Source organism: Rhinatrema bivittatum, chromosome 17 (genome assembly GCF_901001135.1).
Source record: "Rhinatrema bivittatum chromosome 17, aRhiBiv1.1, whole genome shotgun sequence".
NCBI lineage: Eukaryota > Metazoa > Chordata > Amphibia > Gymnophiona > Rhinatrematidae > Rhinatrema > Rhinatrema bivittatum.
In genome coordinates, this window is record NC_042631.1 from 31758330 (window position 1) to 31778680 (window position 20351).

The 20351-nt window shown below is 43.5% G+C and overlaps 1 protein-coding gene across 4 annotated transcripts in view; it reads right to left on the bottom strand.

Annotated features, from left to right (window-relative positions):
- Positions 1–46: 46 nt before the first annotated feature.
- The window catches only part of LOC115079057 (protein phosphatase 1 regulatory subunit 12A-like), a 120863-nt gene continuing 100558 nt past the window's right edge, over positions 47–20351 (bottom strand). For all 4 annotated transcript variants that reach the window (XM_029582061.1, XM_029582063.1, XM_029582060.1 and 1 more), the window contains 7 exons: positions 14679–14750; positions 13694–13713; positions 12707–12830; positions 11309–11413; positions 10632–10682; positions 10292–10342; positions 47–6978 (listed from right to left, as the gene is read on the bottom strand). In XM_029582061.1, coding sequence (XP_029437921.1) covers positions 6892–6978; positions 10292–10342; positions 10632–10682; positions 11309–11413; positions 12707–12830; positions 13694–13713; positions 14679–14750 — 510 coding nt within the window. In that variant the 3' untranslated portion in view covers positions 47–6891. The remainder of the gene's footprint in view (positions 6979–10291; positions 10343–10631; positions 10683–11308; positions 11414–12706; positions 12831–13693; positions 13714–14678; positions 14751–20351) is intronic.

Here is a 20351-nt window from a genome sequence, read left to right on the forward strand (position 1 = left end):
TGGTCTTGTAGCAATCACTGTCAAGAGAGTCATCCAGACACAGCGGCAGGTTTCAAAGTGGTTTTTATTATCTGCAGATCTGGGGAGTTGGGCTGACACCCCACCTCTGCGTGACACTTTAAATGAAACATGAGGGCAGGACAAACGTGTACAAAGTCGGCAGTGACAGGATTAGTCGGAGGGGAGAGGAAATGACAAAGGGGAATTTACACAAAACACACAGAACTGTGACTTCAAAACGGTGCAACTCATAAATTATATAAACATATCTTTTAAAAAGCAAATGGTAAAGGCTGCGGTTGTACATATTTGCAATGTGATTGATAAAAAAAAAACAAAACAGAAAAAAAAAACAAAACAAAAACAGTTCATAAATATATTATTGCACAATTGATAAAAAGCAAGTGAAAAAAAAAAAACCAAGCTTTGAAAAGTGGGTTTGATACAGAGAGAGAAAGATTTGCCCTGGTCAATACTGGACACTAAATGGAGAGGGCAGATGGATGAGGAAGGGAGGAAGCACGGATGGCAGGATCCTGGATTCAGAGGGGATGGGGTATGGACGGAGCATGGCGGGCTTTGCTGGCACTACGACGAGGGCGTCGGCTCAAAGGAAAGGAGGGAACGTGGCAGGCTGTGAAAGTGCTTTATGTGGCCTTTGACAGAATAGGTACTGGAGGAGAGGGACACCTGCTGCTTTCTTTCTTTCAGATGAAGGGGAAAAAACAAAACAAAACTATTTCAGCAACCTTGGGCATCACTGCTTGCCTTCGTTAAAGCTGTTCAGGCCCACTCTTTAATCCCTAAACCTAAGCTTGGCAGATGGCTGAATTTATCTCCTGCAGTGCTAGCAGCTTCCTTCTTTCACCTAATGGGAAGTTTTTAGTTCGAAACATATCCTTTCCAGGTGTTTCTCACAAGGGTTGAAAATATCCCCTTTATGAAATGAGAACTAACGTTATCTGGAGGTAGTCTGTAAGGCCTACGCACAACTGGGGGCACCACATGGGATGATGGAAAATATTCGCAACTAGAGTTGGCCACCTTTGCTAAAAAAAAAAACAAAAAACCAAACCCAACAAACCAACCACCCCAAAAAAACAAAACACCTTTTCTTCATAGTTTTATAAAGATTTTCACCTTTATGACCAGCTTTCAGACCTAAAGAGAACGGCTACTAAGTCCTAGGCAGTCTAATAAGGACAACAGTGGCTTCCAAGCTTTTTGCTCAGGAGCCACTCAACAGCAATGCCAAAACCAGAGGGACCACCAGAAAAATCAAATTATTCCAGATCACAATTTTTAGCAGTCTGAATCCCACTTTTACAGCAAATGCTTAAATCAGTGGGGCTCAAACCAGTCCTTGGGTCCCGTCCCCCCCCAGCTGGTCGGGCTTCCAGGATATTCCTAATACACATGCGATATTTGCACGCACAACCTTCAATCTATGACGATCTCTCTCCTCACTGGGGGTATCCTAACAATTTGACTGGTTGGGAGGGAGGGGTACCTGGCTTGAGCACCACTGCTGTAAGCAGCATTTCTTACAGTTTTCAGCTGACACTAGGCCACAGTTTATAATTGGTTAAAATATCAATAAACTACAGCCCAAGTGTCAACATATTATGCAAGGTTTTCTTCACAAAAGAGGACATTTCAAGGCGAAACCTTTGCCTGCTCATACAAGGACTTCTCTGAGATGCTGAGCGCCCCCTTCCAGTCCCGCCCTTACAGAACAGGCTGGGATTATTCTCCTCGCTAGGAGCCCTGCTGGATCTCTCCCTCGGAAAGACACTCCCTTTCTACACACCCTCTTCCTTTCATTCTCCTGACTGCCACAGCAGGACTGGACATCACAATCTGAGCAACAACTGGTGTCCGCTGCCAAGAAACCTTGTGTAAGTCCCAGGATTCCCTGGTTAAGCACAGGGCTGAAATTCAGCAGTGCAGGAACTCCCCTCTCGGCAGATACCAGCATCTCATTTTAAGAAGGCACGCTAAGACAGTCCTACCTTTTAACCTCTCTCAATCTGACAACTGCAAGTCACGCGAGTGAAAAAAAAAAAAGACCCAGACCAAGCAGCGATGCCACATCCTGTTTTTGCGGCAATCATGGTAAACAAACTTACTTCAATGTGGACACACAAGACACAATTATTACTGCAACTGGGTGAGAAAATACCTTAAAATATGCTATTGGTTTTAACCAAACTAACTGTGCTTCCAAAATAGAAGTCCTAGATTCCTGATGGAGAACTTCATGCCACAAAGGTTACAGAACAGGGATGCTCAGTGTCTGTCTCTCACCGCCGCAAATCTGTCTACATTTTCAGAGAGTAATTCAAAACATGCAAAGTAACTTGAATCGCAGACCAAGTGTACGCGGATATATCTAATGAATATTCATTGTGGACTTCCAGAAGACTAGGCAGAGTGTGGCCTTTCAGGACCAGGACTTGAGATCCTCCGAGCCAGAGGACTAAGTCCGCAGCACACAGAACTCGCGACTCCTTGGGGAAGCGAGCACAATGTGGGCGGGGAAGGGGAGACAGGGTGGGTCGGGGGGCTGGGCCTGGCGGGCGTTCCCCAGGTTGAAAAGGGGACGCTCAGCTTGAGCAGCCCCCTTTTCACCCGAGGAACGGCCGGCGCCTGGCTCTGTCTGACTGTGGAGACGAGTTAGGGAATCTTGTTAATGACAAATTCCAAGTTTTGGTCACAATGAGAAATGGATGAAAATGCCAGATTTCAGTCTCGGTCACCAAAAATACCAGAATTTTGCAATCATTTTGGCAAAAACTGCTTTACTAATTAAGAGGATCATTACATCATCAATACGTAATATACAGAATCAGCAGCATTATAAAGTAATGTACTACTTTTGCTTTCAACAGCACTAATACTGATTTGCTTCCGTTATCTGCAGGGCTCTGCAGAAGGCTGACAAGTTGATAACTCAAATAATATGGTGCATACTGAATTCTGCACTTCTGTACAGCGTCGATCAGGACATTGTGTACCATCAACATGTCTTTATTAAGGACATGCTCGCTGGGTCTTAACAGTATTTTTGCATACGCTGGAACATATTACTCAATACACAAGTTACTCAGTATTTAAAAGGGTAGTTTTGGGAGCTAAAACTGAAAGCAACAGTAGTTTAAAGAGAGTAAAATAAAAAAAAACAAAACAAAAAAAACAAACAACAGTAGCTTTGCCCATAAGAGCCCATTAGAGTGATTTCTTGGGGAAAATAACTCTTTTGTTCAATGCTTCTGACCTTTCTGCTGCTCAGTCCAAGCCGCTTTAGGTGGTCTTGACTTTAAGAGGGTCTCAAGAGAGATATTCCACAACTGGAGGTTCAGAAGTAACAGCTATTGAGCCTCTCTATGAACTATAAGTGCTTACCCTAGTTGGCAGCTTTGACCATGTAATGGCGAGATTCTTCATTCTCTCGGACACTATGCCCCGATATTCAATAACCCATATGGGGTTCTGATTTACTAAGATTCTGTACAAATAAGTGGTGTGCGCGTCTGTGTACGCATTGAGCCTTCTGTACTGTATAGTATCCTTCCTGTCTTTCTTCAGACATTTTTTAATTTACTTTTCAGGAACAGCTAACTGCTTAAAACAGCAGTACAAGCAATTTTTTGGTTTAAAAACCAGCTGGCATTTAAAACAAACATTCAGATCACCTTATTTAGTTCCTGGGAGATATTAGTATTTCTAGTTTTCAAAAGCTCTCCCCACTTAGTCAATCCCAGAATTAGGAATCTAAATAAACCTGCCCTGTTGATTGTGTTCAGAAACCCCATGCAGCAGGTATCAGATTTGCAAATGCTATGTTCAGTGTGACCTTACTAAAAAGTGTTCCTTTTATTCCAAAACTGTGCAAACACATATGGGTGTAAGATCAAAAGCAGCATCAGAGTCAGAGCTCCTCACTCCGCCGCCTCAAGGCAAATGTACTTTTTTGGAGCAATTTAGTTAGTGTAGCTGTTTTCATACCTTCTAAAAGAGTCAAGTGGTTGAAGGGTAATCAGCGTAGAATGTACTGTCATTTTAACTGTTTATGACCACGTGCTGTTTCATTCTTCCATGGCATTTCATGGGGAAAGGGCTCTGCGAATGATGCATTTTTCACTGCATTTCTCATGAGGACCAAATTTCCTGGTATTTGTAAGTGTCGTCACGGCAGTGACGTACCGCAGCCCGCACAGCTCTTCAATGCTCGCACACACAAGGCCTCATCTGTTTCTGCCGGGTTCGGTTAAGGAGCAGGACAGGGCTCCTTTGCTTGCAACCTGAGCATCTTAAATTTGTGCGCTTTGAGGCTAGCTCGACTGACAAGCGAGGGTGGTAGGGGTGGAGGGGGTTCCTCTCTTAGGTGCACTTATTTTAAACACATGGTGCTTCCACCTAGGCTTAGTTTTGCTTTGCTGCGCTCTGCTCACTTTCACAGTGTCCTTGGGACTGAAAGAACTTTCAGGGAAAAGACGGAGGGGTGTGTGGAAGAGGAATGCCCCCAGCTCAAAGATTACAGATCTTAGCAATACATTAGATGGCGGAGACATCTAATTGTATTCCCAGAACTAGAGCAGTAAGCATATGCCCAGACGTAAATATGGTCTCATACTGCTGGCACTACGAGGCCAGATCTGAAGCAGCGGTTTGTGTGTAATTTCAATTAACACCTATAGTTTCCCATAGAGACTTTGCATCATTGCATTCTGCTCAGAATACAGCTTCCCGGTCTGCTCTAAGCATCCCGCAATAAGCCTTAAGCCTCACTGGCATCCCATTAATAAACTAATGTTTGCAAGGCCGTGTATATTCAACTTAGTAAGCAATCCAAAATTATAAATACCAAAAAAAAACACAAAACACAAAACAACTCCATCCCCAAATACATTGGTGGCCTTAAAATTGCTGAGAATCTGCCCAAGGCTGGAAAGTGAAATAATTTTAACTATCTAATGCACAAAATTAAAAAATAAATAACTGCTCAAGGTTACAGGGAAATGGTGTTCCACATTGGAATCTGTCAATGGTAAGGTTTCCTCTTATTTCTCATGCTGCAAAACTGAATTATTGCCAGGTGTTATCTGGCATCTCATAAGCAAGTCTCCTTACTATAGGATATGCCTGTCTTTTCTTGTAAATCAGGGAGGAGGAATGATCTAACAGAGTTATACCTCTGGACTGGAACAAAAAAAAAAAAAAAAAAGAGTGCTAGATCACATGTCAAACCCCCCTCAGTCACTGACTTGCTATGTGAGGCCAGTAAGTCCCTTTTATCTCCCTATCTCGCTGATCAACAAATTCAAGTATTATTTGGGAAAACATGACTCATCCTGTATCTGTCCCCTACATTTTATTTACCAAATATAGTAGAATGTGGTCAAAACCCAATGATCTCGGAATTCAAAAATGGCATTAGATGCGCTTGTCCAGAACATGGCATCGCCACTTACAACCTGTTACCAGACGTCACTGTTCACTTGCTATAGAAAGCTGTGCTAGATGCATGGAACAGTCTGTGAAAGAAGGCCATGGGAGCAAAACAAGCAACAGAATTAAAAAAAAAAAAGTATGGGACAAGCATAGAGGATCCTTGCTGAAGAAGCAGTGTGGGGGTAAAGCCAGAGATCAAGTAAGGTCTGCAGTACTACTGGAGGACTTGAAAATGAGCAGAGTAGATAGGCCCTGTGGCTTTCCTCTGCTGTCATAGTTTGTTCTATTACTTAAAACCAGGTATCTGCTCCTGTATTTATAGCCAGGTCCTGGATGCCACTATTGAGACCCTGATGATATAATTTAAAGTCCCTAAACCTTACAATGTAATAGTTTAGACTCCTCATTCTTTAAAAGTCTGCCAAATCGAGAAACAACCGTCTCCTTCCATGTCTGCTGAAATATAATAGCCAACTGAAAAATCACTCTTCCTTGCAGTTGGGAAGATCTCATCTGGAAGTTAAAGCTAAAAATAGTATCTAAATATGGCAAACATCCCTGGCAACCGAGTTCTTTAGCTTATTAAGTTTATGTCTTCACAACCATCCTGTTATTTTTAACCTAAGGGGGGGGGGGCAGGGAGATCAGGGAATTGGAGTGTTTACTTCTAATGTCCAACCGGACTACAAACGCGACTTTTCCCCTGTCTAGGTCTTCTCCCCACTTGCACTCTGATTGGCTGCGAGAAGGGGGTGCGGCCCTGGGTGAGGACTGCAGCATTTCTGGGAGCACAGGACCCAGAGGCAGATGGTCTTTTCCTTAAAAAAAAAACAACAAAAAACCCCTACATCAAGGCTTTAAAGGTTAAGAAGATTAAAACAAATTCCCAGCCAATTCATTTTAACCGTTGGGAGCCTGCAGACAGAGTTACTGCTATTTGCTTGGAAACCTTCATCTCAGATACCAAATCGTTAAACGCAATCACAGTGACTCTGGAGGCGCTCTGGCAGGATTTTCCACTTTCATTTAATGGACATGAATTTTAGCCAGTCGTCTTTTCCTTTGCAAAAACACCGAGGGAGAGCCCAAAGCTGGTCTCTGGGTACATGGAATCTCTCATTGCAATTTCCCCTCTTGTCTGGAAAAATATCTGATGAAGAGATAAAGGCAAGAGAGGCCTGACTGGTCCCAAACAAGGCTTCAGGGCAAAGAAAAAGAGGAAAACTCTCTGCAGTCAAAACCATTAACAGGTGAAACGATCCCTCCTTACCAAAGCACCCGCACGTACCTCCCCTCGAGAGCCTCCCAACATTGGAAGACCCCCTGCCCCCACACAAAATCAAAATAAACTGGGCTAAGGGTGCTGCTGAATCCCCGAAACCATTCTTCCAGGTGTGGTGTCTGTGCAGGTGATGGCCAGAAGGGCCACAGTGGGGGCTATTTGGAGAGTTTGCTAATGACGCGGATTAATGCCCCGTTCTCATCCTTCAATCGTTGGTTGTCCGCCTTCAGGTCCGCCAGCACCTGGGAGAGACAGAGAGGCGCAGGGAGGAGAAGAAAAAAACAAACAAACAAACGTGTTATAGTGCAGCAAAGGAAGAAAAAAAAAAACATTAGGGATGGGTGATTATCACTTTACCTTCCACCCTTCCCGCATAGCGTTTTCAACGTTTCCATAGATCAGCACTGGATAATCAAGGACCGGGGGGAGGGCCGGGGTAGCAGGTGGGTTGAAAAAAGGGTCGCCCCCCCCTTGCATAAATTTTCTCCCACTTCCCCTGAATCTAATCCACACTGAGACTCCTCCAGTTCCTGCTGGATTTTTTGTTTTTTAGAACTTGCTTTCTACCTGACCAAAGCACTGCATTGCCCCTATAAGCTACTACTTGATTGTGTCCTAGACCCCAAGTGACATGAGCATTGGAAGAAGAGGCTGCACTACTGGTGGGCCATGGGAGCCAGAAGAGGAGGCAGGCAGCAAAAGCTCAGGTTAGGAAGAGGTAGTGGTGGTGGCCAGCGGCATAGCCAGCAGTGAATGGGCTCCCCCGTAAGGATATTAGGCATCCCAGCCTTCAGCCCTCCCCACACACAATTAAACATTATGCATTTACTACAGATTTTATATGAAAAAAGAACAAAGTACAGCCTTCTGAGGTTAAAACATCACTCACAACAATATGTATATAAATATTTTCATGCACTGTTGTGGTGCCAGCTATAAAACCCTGGGCAAAAGATACTTGGAACCCATATGGCATTAGGCCTATTTTAACATGTGCTGGATGTGTGCTTAGCCCTCAAAAGACATGAATTATGATACAGTAAACCTCCCAAAGAAAAACAGCACTAACTTGCAGATTTCAAGTAGAAACAATACTACCTTTGAAAGAGCAACACAGCAAATATTACACCAGGCCCTAAAACACCAATATATTTCTATTAGGAGCACAGAATAAGCCAGGTTGTAATAGATCCCTACACAAAAATTACGTTAGAATATTGCAGCTTAATTCACATGAAGAACACAGACAGACCCTCACCAAATACCCAATAAACAGACCATAAAGCAGAAATAGAAACATGTACACCAAAAATACACTGGAAACTGCAACAAGCCAGATTCTATTTGCAGTGCAACAATGAAAAAATGGAAACCACCACTCCTCAGAAAATAAAAAAAATCAAGAAATATAAAACATCATTCATAACAATCAAACTGTACTAATAAAAAGAATAACAAAATGAATAAATATTTCAAACAGCTGATGAGTAGAATAAACCCAATAATTGAATTCCTAAACATTTTGAAATATTTCACAAATACCAATAAAAATGTTTGAAACAGCAAGCACATTAAATTCATGATAATTAAAATCCTCTACACTGCATACCTGGCGATTTTGATTTCCAATCACCCTGCGATTGTTGTGGAGTAGTGGGGATGATGTACAAAGTTTCTCCTCTCTTTAATATACGCACACATGTTTATTCACCGACACATACGCTCACTTACTGTCTCTCTCGTTCATGCTTATTCTCTCTCCTTCCCCCCCCCCCACACACACACATGCTCTATGTGTCACATCATTCAAGGAGACACTGCCCATGCCCATGGCCATCCATGCAACAGCCTGAAGGGACCAGGAGAATACTCTTCCCTCTTCCCTAAGAGGGAGACTGAGGTTATAGCAGGGCCGGTGCTAGCATTTTTGCTGTCCTGTGTAACCAATTCCTTTTTTTTTTTTTTAACACAGAATACCCCACCTCAATTAAACATTCAGAACACAGACTGATCCTCACCAAATTCAGAGACTATAAACAGAAACTGAACCGCAAACTGCAACAAGCCAGACTCTGAATGCAGTGCAGCAATGGAGAAACAGAAACATCATCAGTTGTCATAAATCATTCAAACAAACAATAAAATCAAGGAATATAAAGCAATTATATTAGTAAAACCATACTTATAAAAAGAATATGCCCAATGATCTAAGCAACAGAATAACATCCAATAATTAAGGATGGAAAATTCCACTCTCCATACCTGAAAACTTTTTATTTCCAGTCATCCTGAGTAAGGCAGCACAAATTTGACACTGACACTGACACACACACACTCACTCTCTCCCAGACAGGCTCTCATTCACACACACAAATCACCTGAGACAGGTTCCTACCCACACTCACACAGATCCCAGTCAGGCTCCCATTCACATCTACCCTCCCCCCCCAGGTCAGGCTCTCATTCATTCATTCATACATACTCACACAGATATATGGCAGCGGGAGCCATTCAGCTGCTCCTCCTCGTGTGCCGGCCCATGCGGTAATCAAACCACGTGCATCGCGAGAGATCCACCTGCGGCTTCGGAAGCCTCATCCTCTTCCAGGCCACCGGTGACATGGTGTCTACTGGCAGCCTCATGGGCCTCTTCTTCTTCCGGGCCGCCGGTGGCCTCACGGGCCTCTTCCTCTTCTGGGCCTCTTCTTCTCCCAGCCTCTTCCACCCCGATGGCCTGCTAAGCGATCACACAGCCCGACAGCCCTTCAGCTGCTCGCTGCTGCTTAATTTTTTTCTTTTTAAAGACACTGCGCCATTAAGGCAACAAAGCCAGTCAGAAGAAAGAAATACTTCCCTGCTGCTGGAGACACTTTGGGGAAGAAATCTTCAAGAGGAAAGAGGGAACCCCTAAGTTGCTACAGACCAAAGCTGATCAGGGATTGCCAACCCCCTGCTCAGCCTGAGGGATGGTCCACGAAGAAACCTAACACCTCAGGGATCGTCTCCACAAATCTTCACTTCTCTTCTGCTCTAATTCTAATCTAAACTCTCTATTTTTTTTTCTTATCTCCAACCGCAGGTTTGCACCTCTACCATCTGCTGGAGACAGAGAAATACTGAGGGACAGCAAGTGGCACTCTTGGTTATGTAGTAGAGACTGAAAAGTTTTTATTCTTTGCCTCCATCTGCTGGCAGGGACGCAAAACCCACTTGTCTGGACTCATCTGGGGGTATGAACAGGGGGACCGAGATCAGCTCTCTTTGATACGACTGTTAATAAAAATGCAATGTTATAAATGCTAAATTCAATACCACACCGGTGCCATTAATAAAAGGAGTATGCAACGAAACAATAAGATTTGGGCAGACCTCCCTTTTGTGATGCGCTTTCTCTCAACCCATGGCCGAGTCCTACTTGTCTTCCTTGGTTCTGAATCACACCCACGTCCAGTCTCCCCATGGCATGCACAGCACCCCACAAGGGAAAGCTTGTGGCCAGCCACACTAACAGAATGGAGCTGTTTAAAATGAGAACATTTGATTAACGATGCTTACCTTCAACTCCTCCTCCAGCTCTGAAATTCTCCTCTGCAGGATCATCTTCTCCTATAGGAAAAGGGGGAGGGGGGAAATATTGTCAGGCCATTTTGGTCATCTCAGAAACAATAATATGCGTGAGCGACCCAGGCATAATCACAAATGGCAGCAGGGCTGAGCCTGCGGAAGTGAACTAGCAGCTTTCTACAGGAACAAGTAAACTGGCATCCCTGTAACGTTTGACCATTAGTAACAGGCTCCAGAATACACTGGGGACATTCTTAGCAGGTTCTTGCACAAAATAAATGCTATCCTGGCATTAGATCAGAAATGACAAACCCTTGTTAGCAACTCTTACCTTTTTCTCTGTCTCTAGCAGGACTGATTTGTCGACATTTCTTTCTTGTCTCTGTGAAACAAGCACACAGAGGAATCGGTCTAAAGTCTCAATGCACAGAAGAACGAAAAGATAAAAAGCCCGGGGGACTGGACGTGTTCGGCGTTTTACCTGTTCTTCTGCGGATAGACGAATGACGTCATCAAATGTGTGAGTAGTCTTTTTGCTGCCACTCACACTCAGCTAGAGCTGCGAACCATTTCATCCTATGTCATCATTACTTTTTCTCGTATAACCGACACCACCCCCACCCAAACTCACAGCACAGGCCAATACTAGAACTAAGGAAAGAGAACTGAAAAAGCTTTCAGAGGTTGTAGAGGTTCCATGCTCACGGCCTACACAGCAGTGCCAAAAGCTAATCCTTCAGTTAGGGGGATTTTGAGATTTGTATGGGCAACTTTCTGGTTCTCAGAAAAAGGCACGCCAGGTTGCTAATATCCATCCCCTTAGTCTTCTACCCTATTACAGAAGCCCAGGGACTGGATTGTAGGGTTTCTCAGATGAAAAGGCAGGTTTTCGACCAGCACTGGCTGAGGCTTGAGTGATGGAGGCTATCACTCTAATAATGCTCATTCAACCCAATTGTCCAGTTTTCTACCACGTCTTCCCCTTCACTTGCAGTGCTGCTCTCTTACCTGAGAGGCTTTTTCCAATTCAACTTTGGTTTTGGTAACCAGAATTTGTGTCTCTTCTAGCTGGGTCCGTATCCGACCATTGTCTCTCATAAGGTCTTCATACATCTGGTAAAAAAACAGAAGAGAAAGCAGTCGCAAACAAGATACTGTACTTAAGATATGCACTCAACCACAAATGAACTACTACCTCTGAGACAGCAAACCCACCCAATCCAACACAGGACTCCATCTGCAAGAAATCCACAACACTGCAAACAATACCACCCCTGAGACACCCACTCCATCATCCTACCTCTCACAACAACTCAGGTAACTATCCTATCTCCTAAAAAAAAACAAACCCTCCAGCAAACCTGCTATCAAACTACAAATAAGATACCATGTGCAAGAAATGTACCCAATCACCCTACCCACCAAGGGAAATAGCATCTCCAAGGAAGTCAGTGAAGCGTTAACAGGATACCCCAGGTGATAAATCCAACCAACCACATGCAACAAGGACAGCCAACTGAGATCAGGAAGCTACGTACAGGAAACTACCATAAAAGCAATGTGAAATCTGATGAGGGGGGGTGAAGGGTTGGGGGAAGTGGGCTGATTTGGAGGAAAAAGGGATCTGGTTATAAACAGGATGGTTGTAAAGACTTGCTACTGATGTAATATTGTGACTGGTCCAACATAAACCTTAAATTTAAAAAACACAAAAAAAAAGCAATATGACATACTAGAAATTAACCCAACCATAAAGATGATAATCTGGGAAAAACCAATCCATCTGATCAAACCCTTAGCCTATGCATAATCATGCATCTGCAAATGCGTAAACTCAGCCTCTTATCCTGCCACACACAGATCTCAGAGAAGTCAGTCTGTTCACTACAAATAAGGGAGGTGAGGGAAGTTAAGTTAGCAATGCTTTAGTATTCAGTCTCTTAGCGCCCCGCAGAAGCCTCTCTGGCCTCATCGAAAGATGAGCTCCATATTTTTATTTATTTGATTGATATTCCACTTTCTGGCACTTCATGCTTAACAATTCAACGTGAATTCTTGCCCAGTCAGATAAAAGCACCAGTTGAATGATGGGCTGTGGACCGTCAGCCAACTTCTCTCCAAAGCCGAGGCCACCAGTCCTGTTTCAGCCCTGCTGGCAGCAATGTAACAAAGCCCCGATTTCTGAAAACAGGAAGGGTTTTGGGACCTCACTGCTCCTTCGGCTGCTGCTGTGACAAAGTGGAAGCTCCCAGCAGCAGCAGCAGACGACCCTCTAAAAGAGAAGGCAGCTTCAACCTGCTCGCTCAGCCAGGGAAGTGCTGGACAATTAGCTGCACGGAAATCGGACGTCCCTTTCATCCCCTTGGCCAATGCAAGCTCAACCTGGCTTCTTGATCACTCACCCACCTTTTTAAAGTCCCTTTTCTCTCCATCTTTATCGTCTAGGGCTGAGAAAGTAGTACTGGTGGCTCGTGGGTGCAGCGTTTCTCCTCCTCTAGTCAGAACAAGGTCATTGGATATAGCACTTCCTCTAAGAAGAGAAAAACATTTCCAGTTTCACATTCTCACTCGCAATATTCTGCTATCTAAGCCAATCCCGCACCCCTGGACGCACGTCCATCCTCGGACTGCCGCCCGAGAAGCCATTCTATGCTTGGTTTGTTGCCTTTTTCTCAGGCCGTGGCAGAGGTCTCCACAGAAATTCTGGGGAAGACCAAAACATTTTGTGTTTAACGGAAAGTGTCAGACGCGCGCCACTTGAAAAATTAAGTTGTCCGGGTTTTTCTTTAAATTTATTTGTGCCCAAGCTCACCAATGTTCCCCCATCCCTTTTCTGGAAGCACCATCTCTAGGGGAGTAAGAAGGCATAGCTCGGTTTCCAAGCCCATGCAATTCTCAGCATCAGAGAGGGGTGCAGGGGGGAGGGGGGTTGGCAACACAAGGAACCAAGAATATTCAGGTGACCAACCAAGGGGCCACATCACCTACCCTAGTAACAGGGAGCCTTTACAGTAACCTGCATCTCAAGCATCTGCAACAGCCATCGACCTGCACCAGTCTCGCACAACTAGACCATAAACTAAATCCTTCAAAAGAACCTCCAGGGCACAACAATTTCTCATTCTATACGGAGTTCATGCTACACATTTTAAAGGGGGAGGGGCATGCCAGGTATGCCCACTTATCATAAAACATCCATCTCAGTGAAGATTAGATTACAATGATTGACTGAATCATCTCACACAACTGGAATGGCTAAACAAAAAACAAAAAAAAAAGTTTGTAGGGCCAATGATTCCTTAGGACTATCTAGAAGGATCACTACCCTTCTCTTCAAATACTTCAGCCTGCATACATCTGTCTAGGTATTATTACCAGGGAGAAAGATCTTACCGAGAGCTCAGTCCATCCACCTGGAAGAAAAGAGGGAGAAGAGCATTAAACAGCAGAGAGGACCAAATCGTCGGTCGGCTGCTTTTTGCTAATTGCTAGACTTCCTCTCCTCTTTAATACATGCCACAGGTATTGGCATCCCATTTCCCCCTGCTTTTCTGCCACACTGCAGCTTGGCTGTGCTGTCACATTCACATGTCACTAGCCTGTGGGCCGTCTCCCTGCTTCTGTGGCCAGGAACAGCCACACACACGTCCACAATCACGCCCTCAAACAACAGCCCAAGAGAGAGCACATTTGGTAAATATAGCAAATTCCTATTCCCTCTTAGCCTCATCCTCTGTACGAGATAAAATACTGCACACTCTTCAGGAAGGGGTTAGAGACCCAGAGTTGACCTTCATGCGTCTGTCCGTGGGAGTCTAGCTCCCATATTTATTTAGCTTCCTTTGCTCTCCATTTCAGTACCTCCCACCCACAGTGTTTGTTTCTCGACTTACCACAGAGGCCAGGATTACTCAGCAGGGGAAGCAAAAGGATAAAAAGAAATGGAATTAAGAGAGTTACATCAGAACATGCTGTATGTGAAAGAGAACCTCAAAGAGACAAGAGCCAAAGCAAAAGAAACTAAAAAAAAAAAAAAAAAAAACAACCCAACTCGCTACCCCAAGTTCCCTCCGAGCTGCACTGCTCAGTCCAGAGAAAGAGATCACGTCATAGTGGGGTTCACAGGCCAGAATGCACCGATCACTTTAGGATACAGCAAACAGAGAGCTCAAACAGCAGTGGGAAGGTACTGCCGAGAGTGAGCTGACCGGCACTGGGGGGAGGTCTTCGATACTCTAATCCTGGCGAGTACTCGGGGCACTGGCGACAGGAAGCTCGCATTCCTGGAGCTTTCCACCACAGAGAATGGAGTCACTATGCGCCCTGTCGGGCGGTAACAGGGCACGGGCGTGAGAAAGTTCACACTGCTGTCGCTCACCTGATGCTGCTGCTGCTCCTCTCCTTCACCTCCACCAGAATGCTCCTCTTCTTCAGACCCGTCGTCATCGCTCTGCCAAAGAAAAGCGAGGATGGAAACTTTAAACCTAGAAGAGCTCAAACCACAATGGGGACTCTGTGGCATGCTGCTGCTGTTCTTTCACGCTAAAGCTAAATTTCCTTTTTAATTCCTGATGCAGTAAGCTCATGGTATGCTAAAACATCAGGAGTTTAAAAAGGTTAAGCACACAGAAAAACATGGATAAGGTGCGTACATCGTACGGTAGGCACAGACAACAGTTTTTGTATGCAAAGCTCCTTGGTGTATCGGGAGTATAGATTACAAACAAGAAATGTGCGCCCGTCTGCAGGTAAAACTGTGCGCCATGCTGAGCTCACCTTACTACAATGGGTCTCTGGCTAGTGAACAGTATTTCCTAGACTATATCCTTCCACTGAGCTGGGTTTGTGTTTTTGGAGGTCTCAAGGTTCACTTTTGTCCAAGGATAGGACATCATCAGAAGAGTCTCCTCTGATACTGTCACTCTCAAGAGGGATCACAGCGATATGATACTCTCTCCTGCCGCTCTGATGAATAATTTACAGAGCTTCCATCAGACCCTCTCCTCAACTTCCCAGACCTTTGAAACCACTATTGGGGCTGTTCCGAATTTCATTCAGTTCTACAGACTATGGTTTTATCATCCCTTGATTACTGCAACTCTTTTGATTGGCCTACCGGCATCCTCTGTGTGCTTTACAGATTCCTCAGAACTTTGCTGCATGACTGATCTCGGATCAGATTATGAGGTCACATATTACTCCTGACCCTAAGGATTTGCATTGGTTGCCTGTTGGTTCATAAGCTGCTCAGTGACAATTCCTTTCCCTGGATGAATATGATGCTACCTGCTTATAATCCCACATGCAGAAGATGCTGTCGGATGTCCCTTCAGTCTACCATGCACGCTCGAGTGAGACTCGAGAACGAGCCTTTTCAGTGGATGGCTTTGTGCTGTGGAACTCTGATATGGATAGGCGTTCAAAATTCTTCAGGAAGATGCTATAAACATATTTGTTTCAGCAAGGTTCTGAGTAACTTATAGCTGGAATAGACCATTGATTTATGAAGAATCATTCATCGTGTGAGAGAAGCTGGCACTTTGTTCATGTCTGTTACTGTTTATTGTGTTTTATGATTATGAATGTTTTATCTTGTTAGCTGCCTAGAGCTGTGGTTTAAGGAAGCTCAAATTCTTGAAATAAATAATTGAATGTGCACCTCTTGGAGGAAATGTCATATCCAACTTTTATTTGTATGTAATTCATGCCTTTTCATTGTAGTTCAAGGTGAGTTACATTCAGGTACAGTAGGTATTTTCCCTTGTCCACAAAGGACTCACAATCTAAATTTGCACCTGAGGGTGGGTAAAGTGACTTGCTCAAGGTCACAAGAAGCAGCAGTGGGATTTGAACACTGGCTTCTCTAGTTTTCAGCTACTCTTTCACTCCACTTCTTCAAACAATGGCCATGGCAATTCTATCTACCTTACAGGAGGAGTCAGAATCTATATATTTGGTATCCTAAAATATATCAACGCTCCAAGTAGTGGCAGCTCCAGTACATACAGTTCTACAAGAACGCCAAACAACAATGGGGTAAACACCAATATCTACCCTACCTGTATATAGCAAGGAAGCTTGATCTTAAATACAAGGTGCAACCTTGTCTTGGTCATTGAAACATATGAGTCAGTGGTGGAAGAATCGGCTTTCAAGAAAGCAAAAATTCATTCTAGTACTCCTCCTGCTAAGGATGTTAAATTACTGGATAACATGGAAAAAGGATTTTCCAGAATAGCTGCCCATCAGCTGTATATGGTTCAATATATGATTAATTCTTTACAAAAGCTGCAAGACATGACCCAGCAGCTTCCAACACAGAATGTGGATAATTTATTCCAGTATTATTAGAGGCAGTGGAGTGTGGAAAGCATCTAATTTGATCAGCTTACAATGTTTATTTCTACAGTAGCCACTGGAGCCAGGAGGCTAGCAAGCTGCAAGCATCAGGTCTTCTTGAGGACATTCATGGAAAACTGGCTGATGCTCCATGCACAGGAGATCTCTTCAGAGACAAGATCTACCGTTCCTTTTACTTTATTAAAGGTCACTGCCCCACACTCCTTGCTCTATTAGCAGCTACATTGAGCATCTTCGAATAGAAAAGGTCAACCTCAACATTACATAAGACACTCTTTCTAATCTACTCTTTTCAGTGACCATGTCTGTAACAGCGGCAAAACAAGTCTCATTCTAGCTTTTGACTACAGTGTCAACAAAGTTTTTCAGATTAGATCTGAACAGCCTTCCAGTTGGGAGAAGGCTTCAACATTTCAGCTCATTACGGCCTTTGATAACAACCGACCATTGGATATTAAAGAACATACATCAGGGGTATCGCTGAAATTTCAAAACCTGCCTGCAACGAATCACTCCATGAATGCAAAATAGCTCCATCTTCTTCAACAAGAACTGCTCCTTGCAGCAAATGCAGTGGAGCCAGTATCAATACACAAACACAAACAGGATTCTACTCCAAATATGTCCTGATTCCAAAGAAAACAGATGGCCTCAGTCCCATTTCGGGCATCAGAAAACTCAGCAAGCACTTAAAAAAAATGGAAAAACGTTCACGATGAACTCTAGCAACCATCCTCTCTAATTTAGAACTCAATGACAGAGTGACCACTCTGGACTTAAAAAATACTTACAAACTTATTTCAATTCGTACAGGAAATTTCTATGTTTCACCATAACATTGCCAGTATTGTGCTCTCACTTTTGGCCTCTCGGCAGCACCCAGCGTGTTCACAAAATGCCTCGCTGTATTTGCTGATTTATATTTATTGAATACTTTGATTAATCGCATCTTGTTACAATAAGCAAGTCAGAGCAATGTACAGTTAAAAACGTCATGACTACAAATTACTGCAAAGGTAATCTAAGCATGATAAAATAAAATAAATTAGAGCTAAAATCAAACTCCTTAAAAAATCATATTGTGAAAAACAATACAACTAAGAGACTAATAAATCTAATATCTTAGGCTGGGAATGCTTTGGAATAAAAGTGAACAAAAGGCTTTCCTGAATTTTAGGAACAATAAATGTGTCTGGTTTTCTCTCCTTGGACAATTGGTTCATATCCAACATCACCCTTCAGGAACGGCATGCCTCCACTTTCTGTACAATGAACATCTTTCCATTCATAGGATTCATCATCAATTTCCCATACTCAAATATAAAACTGACACATCTGATAGATTTCAAAGGCGGCTGCCTGGAGACCACACAGGGAAGGGCTTTTCTCCCTCACCAAAAAAAATCCTAACAATTTCTAAACAAAGGAAAGTTTTGGCCTGCTTCTTCATCAAAAGCTAGTCCAAAACGCAGTAACAATCCATGTTGCTCCGTCTGCACATGTCCACATGACCCAAGCTCAATGGCACTTACAGCTCCAGTGGTATAAATGGCTCCCTCATCCAATCTCTAATCTGGTGGATGACTCCTTCAAGCTTCTTGAGAGGACAATTTTTTTTTTTTTTTAAATAACCTCGGTTTCAACTTATGATAACCACAGATGCCACAAATAAAGCATGGGGTGTCCATCTAAACAGCCTTCATTCTCAGGGAACTCTGTCTCCACAGGAAAGATTGCTCCACATAAATCAGTGTTGAGGGAATCATTATTAGGAAGGGAATGGTTAAATAAAATGGAAATAATACCTCTGTATCGCTCCATGGTGAGACTGCACCTTGAATACTGTGTAAAATTCTGGTCGCTGCATCTCAAAAAAAGATATAATTGCGATGGAGAAGGTACAGAGAAGGGCTACCAAAATGATAAAGGGGATGGAACAGCTCCCCTATGAGGAAAGGCTGAAGAGGTTAGGGCTGTTCAGCTTGGAGAAGAGACGGCTGAGGGGGGGATATGATAGAGGTGTTTAAAATCATGAGAGGTCTAGAACAGGTAGATGTGACTCGGTTATGTATGCTTTCGGATAATAGGAAGACTAGGGGGCACTCCGTGAAGTTAGCAAGTAGCACATTTAAGACCAATCGGAGAAAGTTCTTTTTCACTCAATGCACAATTAAGCTTTGGAATTTGTTGCCAGAGGATGTGGTTAGTGCAGTTAGTGTAGCTGTGTTTAAAAAAGGTTTGGAATGTTCTTGGAGAAGTCCATTAACTTCTATTAATCAAGCTGACTTAGGGAATGGTCTCTGCTATTACTGGCATCAGTAGCATGGGATCTTCTTAGTTTTTGGGTAATTGCCAGGTATGTGTAGTCTGGTTTGGCCTCTGTTGGAAACAGGATGCTGGGCTTGATGGACCCTTGTTCTGACCCAGTATGGCAATTTCTTATGTTCTTATCAATGCCTTAAAAGTGTTCAATCCCTGGTTAAGAGAGGTCGTGGTGTTAATTCAAACAACCAAGCAGCAAAGTAGTACATCAACAAGGAAGAAAAGGCTCTTTCAATCTACATCAAGAGACTTGCAAGATAAGGAAATGGCCAATTTCTCAAAAGATGTACCCAATATCTGTCTATCTTCCTGGAAACCAAAACCTACAGTTGCTAGATTCATGAAAGGCCTAAATAATCTTCATCTTACAGTCAAAGATCCTCCTACTCCTTGGGGTTTAAATGGAATTCTCACTCAGCTCATGAAATAACCCTTTGAGCCTCTAGCCCCAGAACTAAATTTTCTTTCTTGGAAAGTTTTGTAACTTCTGCCCACAGAGTGAGCAAGTTATAAGCACCAGTCTTGTACTCTCTGTGAACCCAAATGTTCAACAATAGTTCTGAAAACTCATCCTAAATTTCTATCAAAAGTGATCTCTCACTTTCATTTGAATCAGTGCATTGTACAACCAACATTTTTTCCCCAAGTCTACACACAGTAAAGGAGAACAGGTTCTTCATACTTTGGACCAAGGAAGAGCTTTATTACTCTATTTGCAGAGAACAAAGTTTTACAGAAAATCTTTATAATTATTTATCTCCTTCAATCCAGTCTATCAAGGGCTTTTAGTTACAAGACAATGGATTTCTGATTGCATTTCTTACTATTATAATTAATCAGAAAATCAACTTCAGCGTAAGATAAAAGCACATTATATCGAGGGCACAAGCCATCTCTGCCGAGCCTTCCTCTGGCTCCAATTGCTTATCTTTTTAAGTCCATTCCTGGGGCAAGCTCCCAGACTGAGAACGCTCAACTGCGGGAGACACCCACTAGTGTCACCTCAGGTCGTCAAGAGGTGTTCAAAATGTCTTCTATCTTCTCCTTTCCTTTCATTAATTTTTACCACAAGCAAGCCCCAGATGGGAAATGCATGTCCACCATCTGATGTCGGGGCGGAGCTATATGTCCGTGACATCAGCATTTGCTCTGTCTCCATCTGCTGGTAGAGGTGCATAACCCACTGGTGTGGATTTGCTTGCCTGAGTGCAGAGGAAAAGCACATCAGGGCTACAGCAACAGCTTTTGCCCATCTCTGTTCTGTTTCCATAGAAGAAATCTGAAAAGCTACCACCTGGTCTTCTATCCATACCTTCACTACGCATTATTGCCTAGCAAATGCTTCACCTCAAGAAAGCAGTTTCAGCCA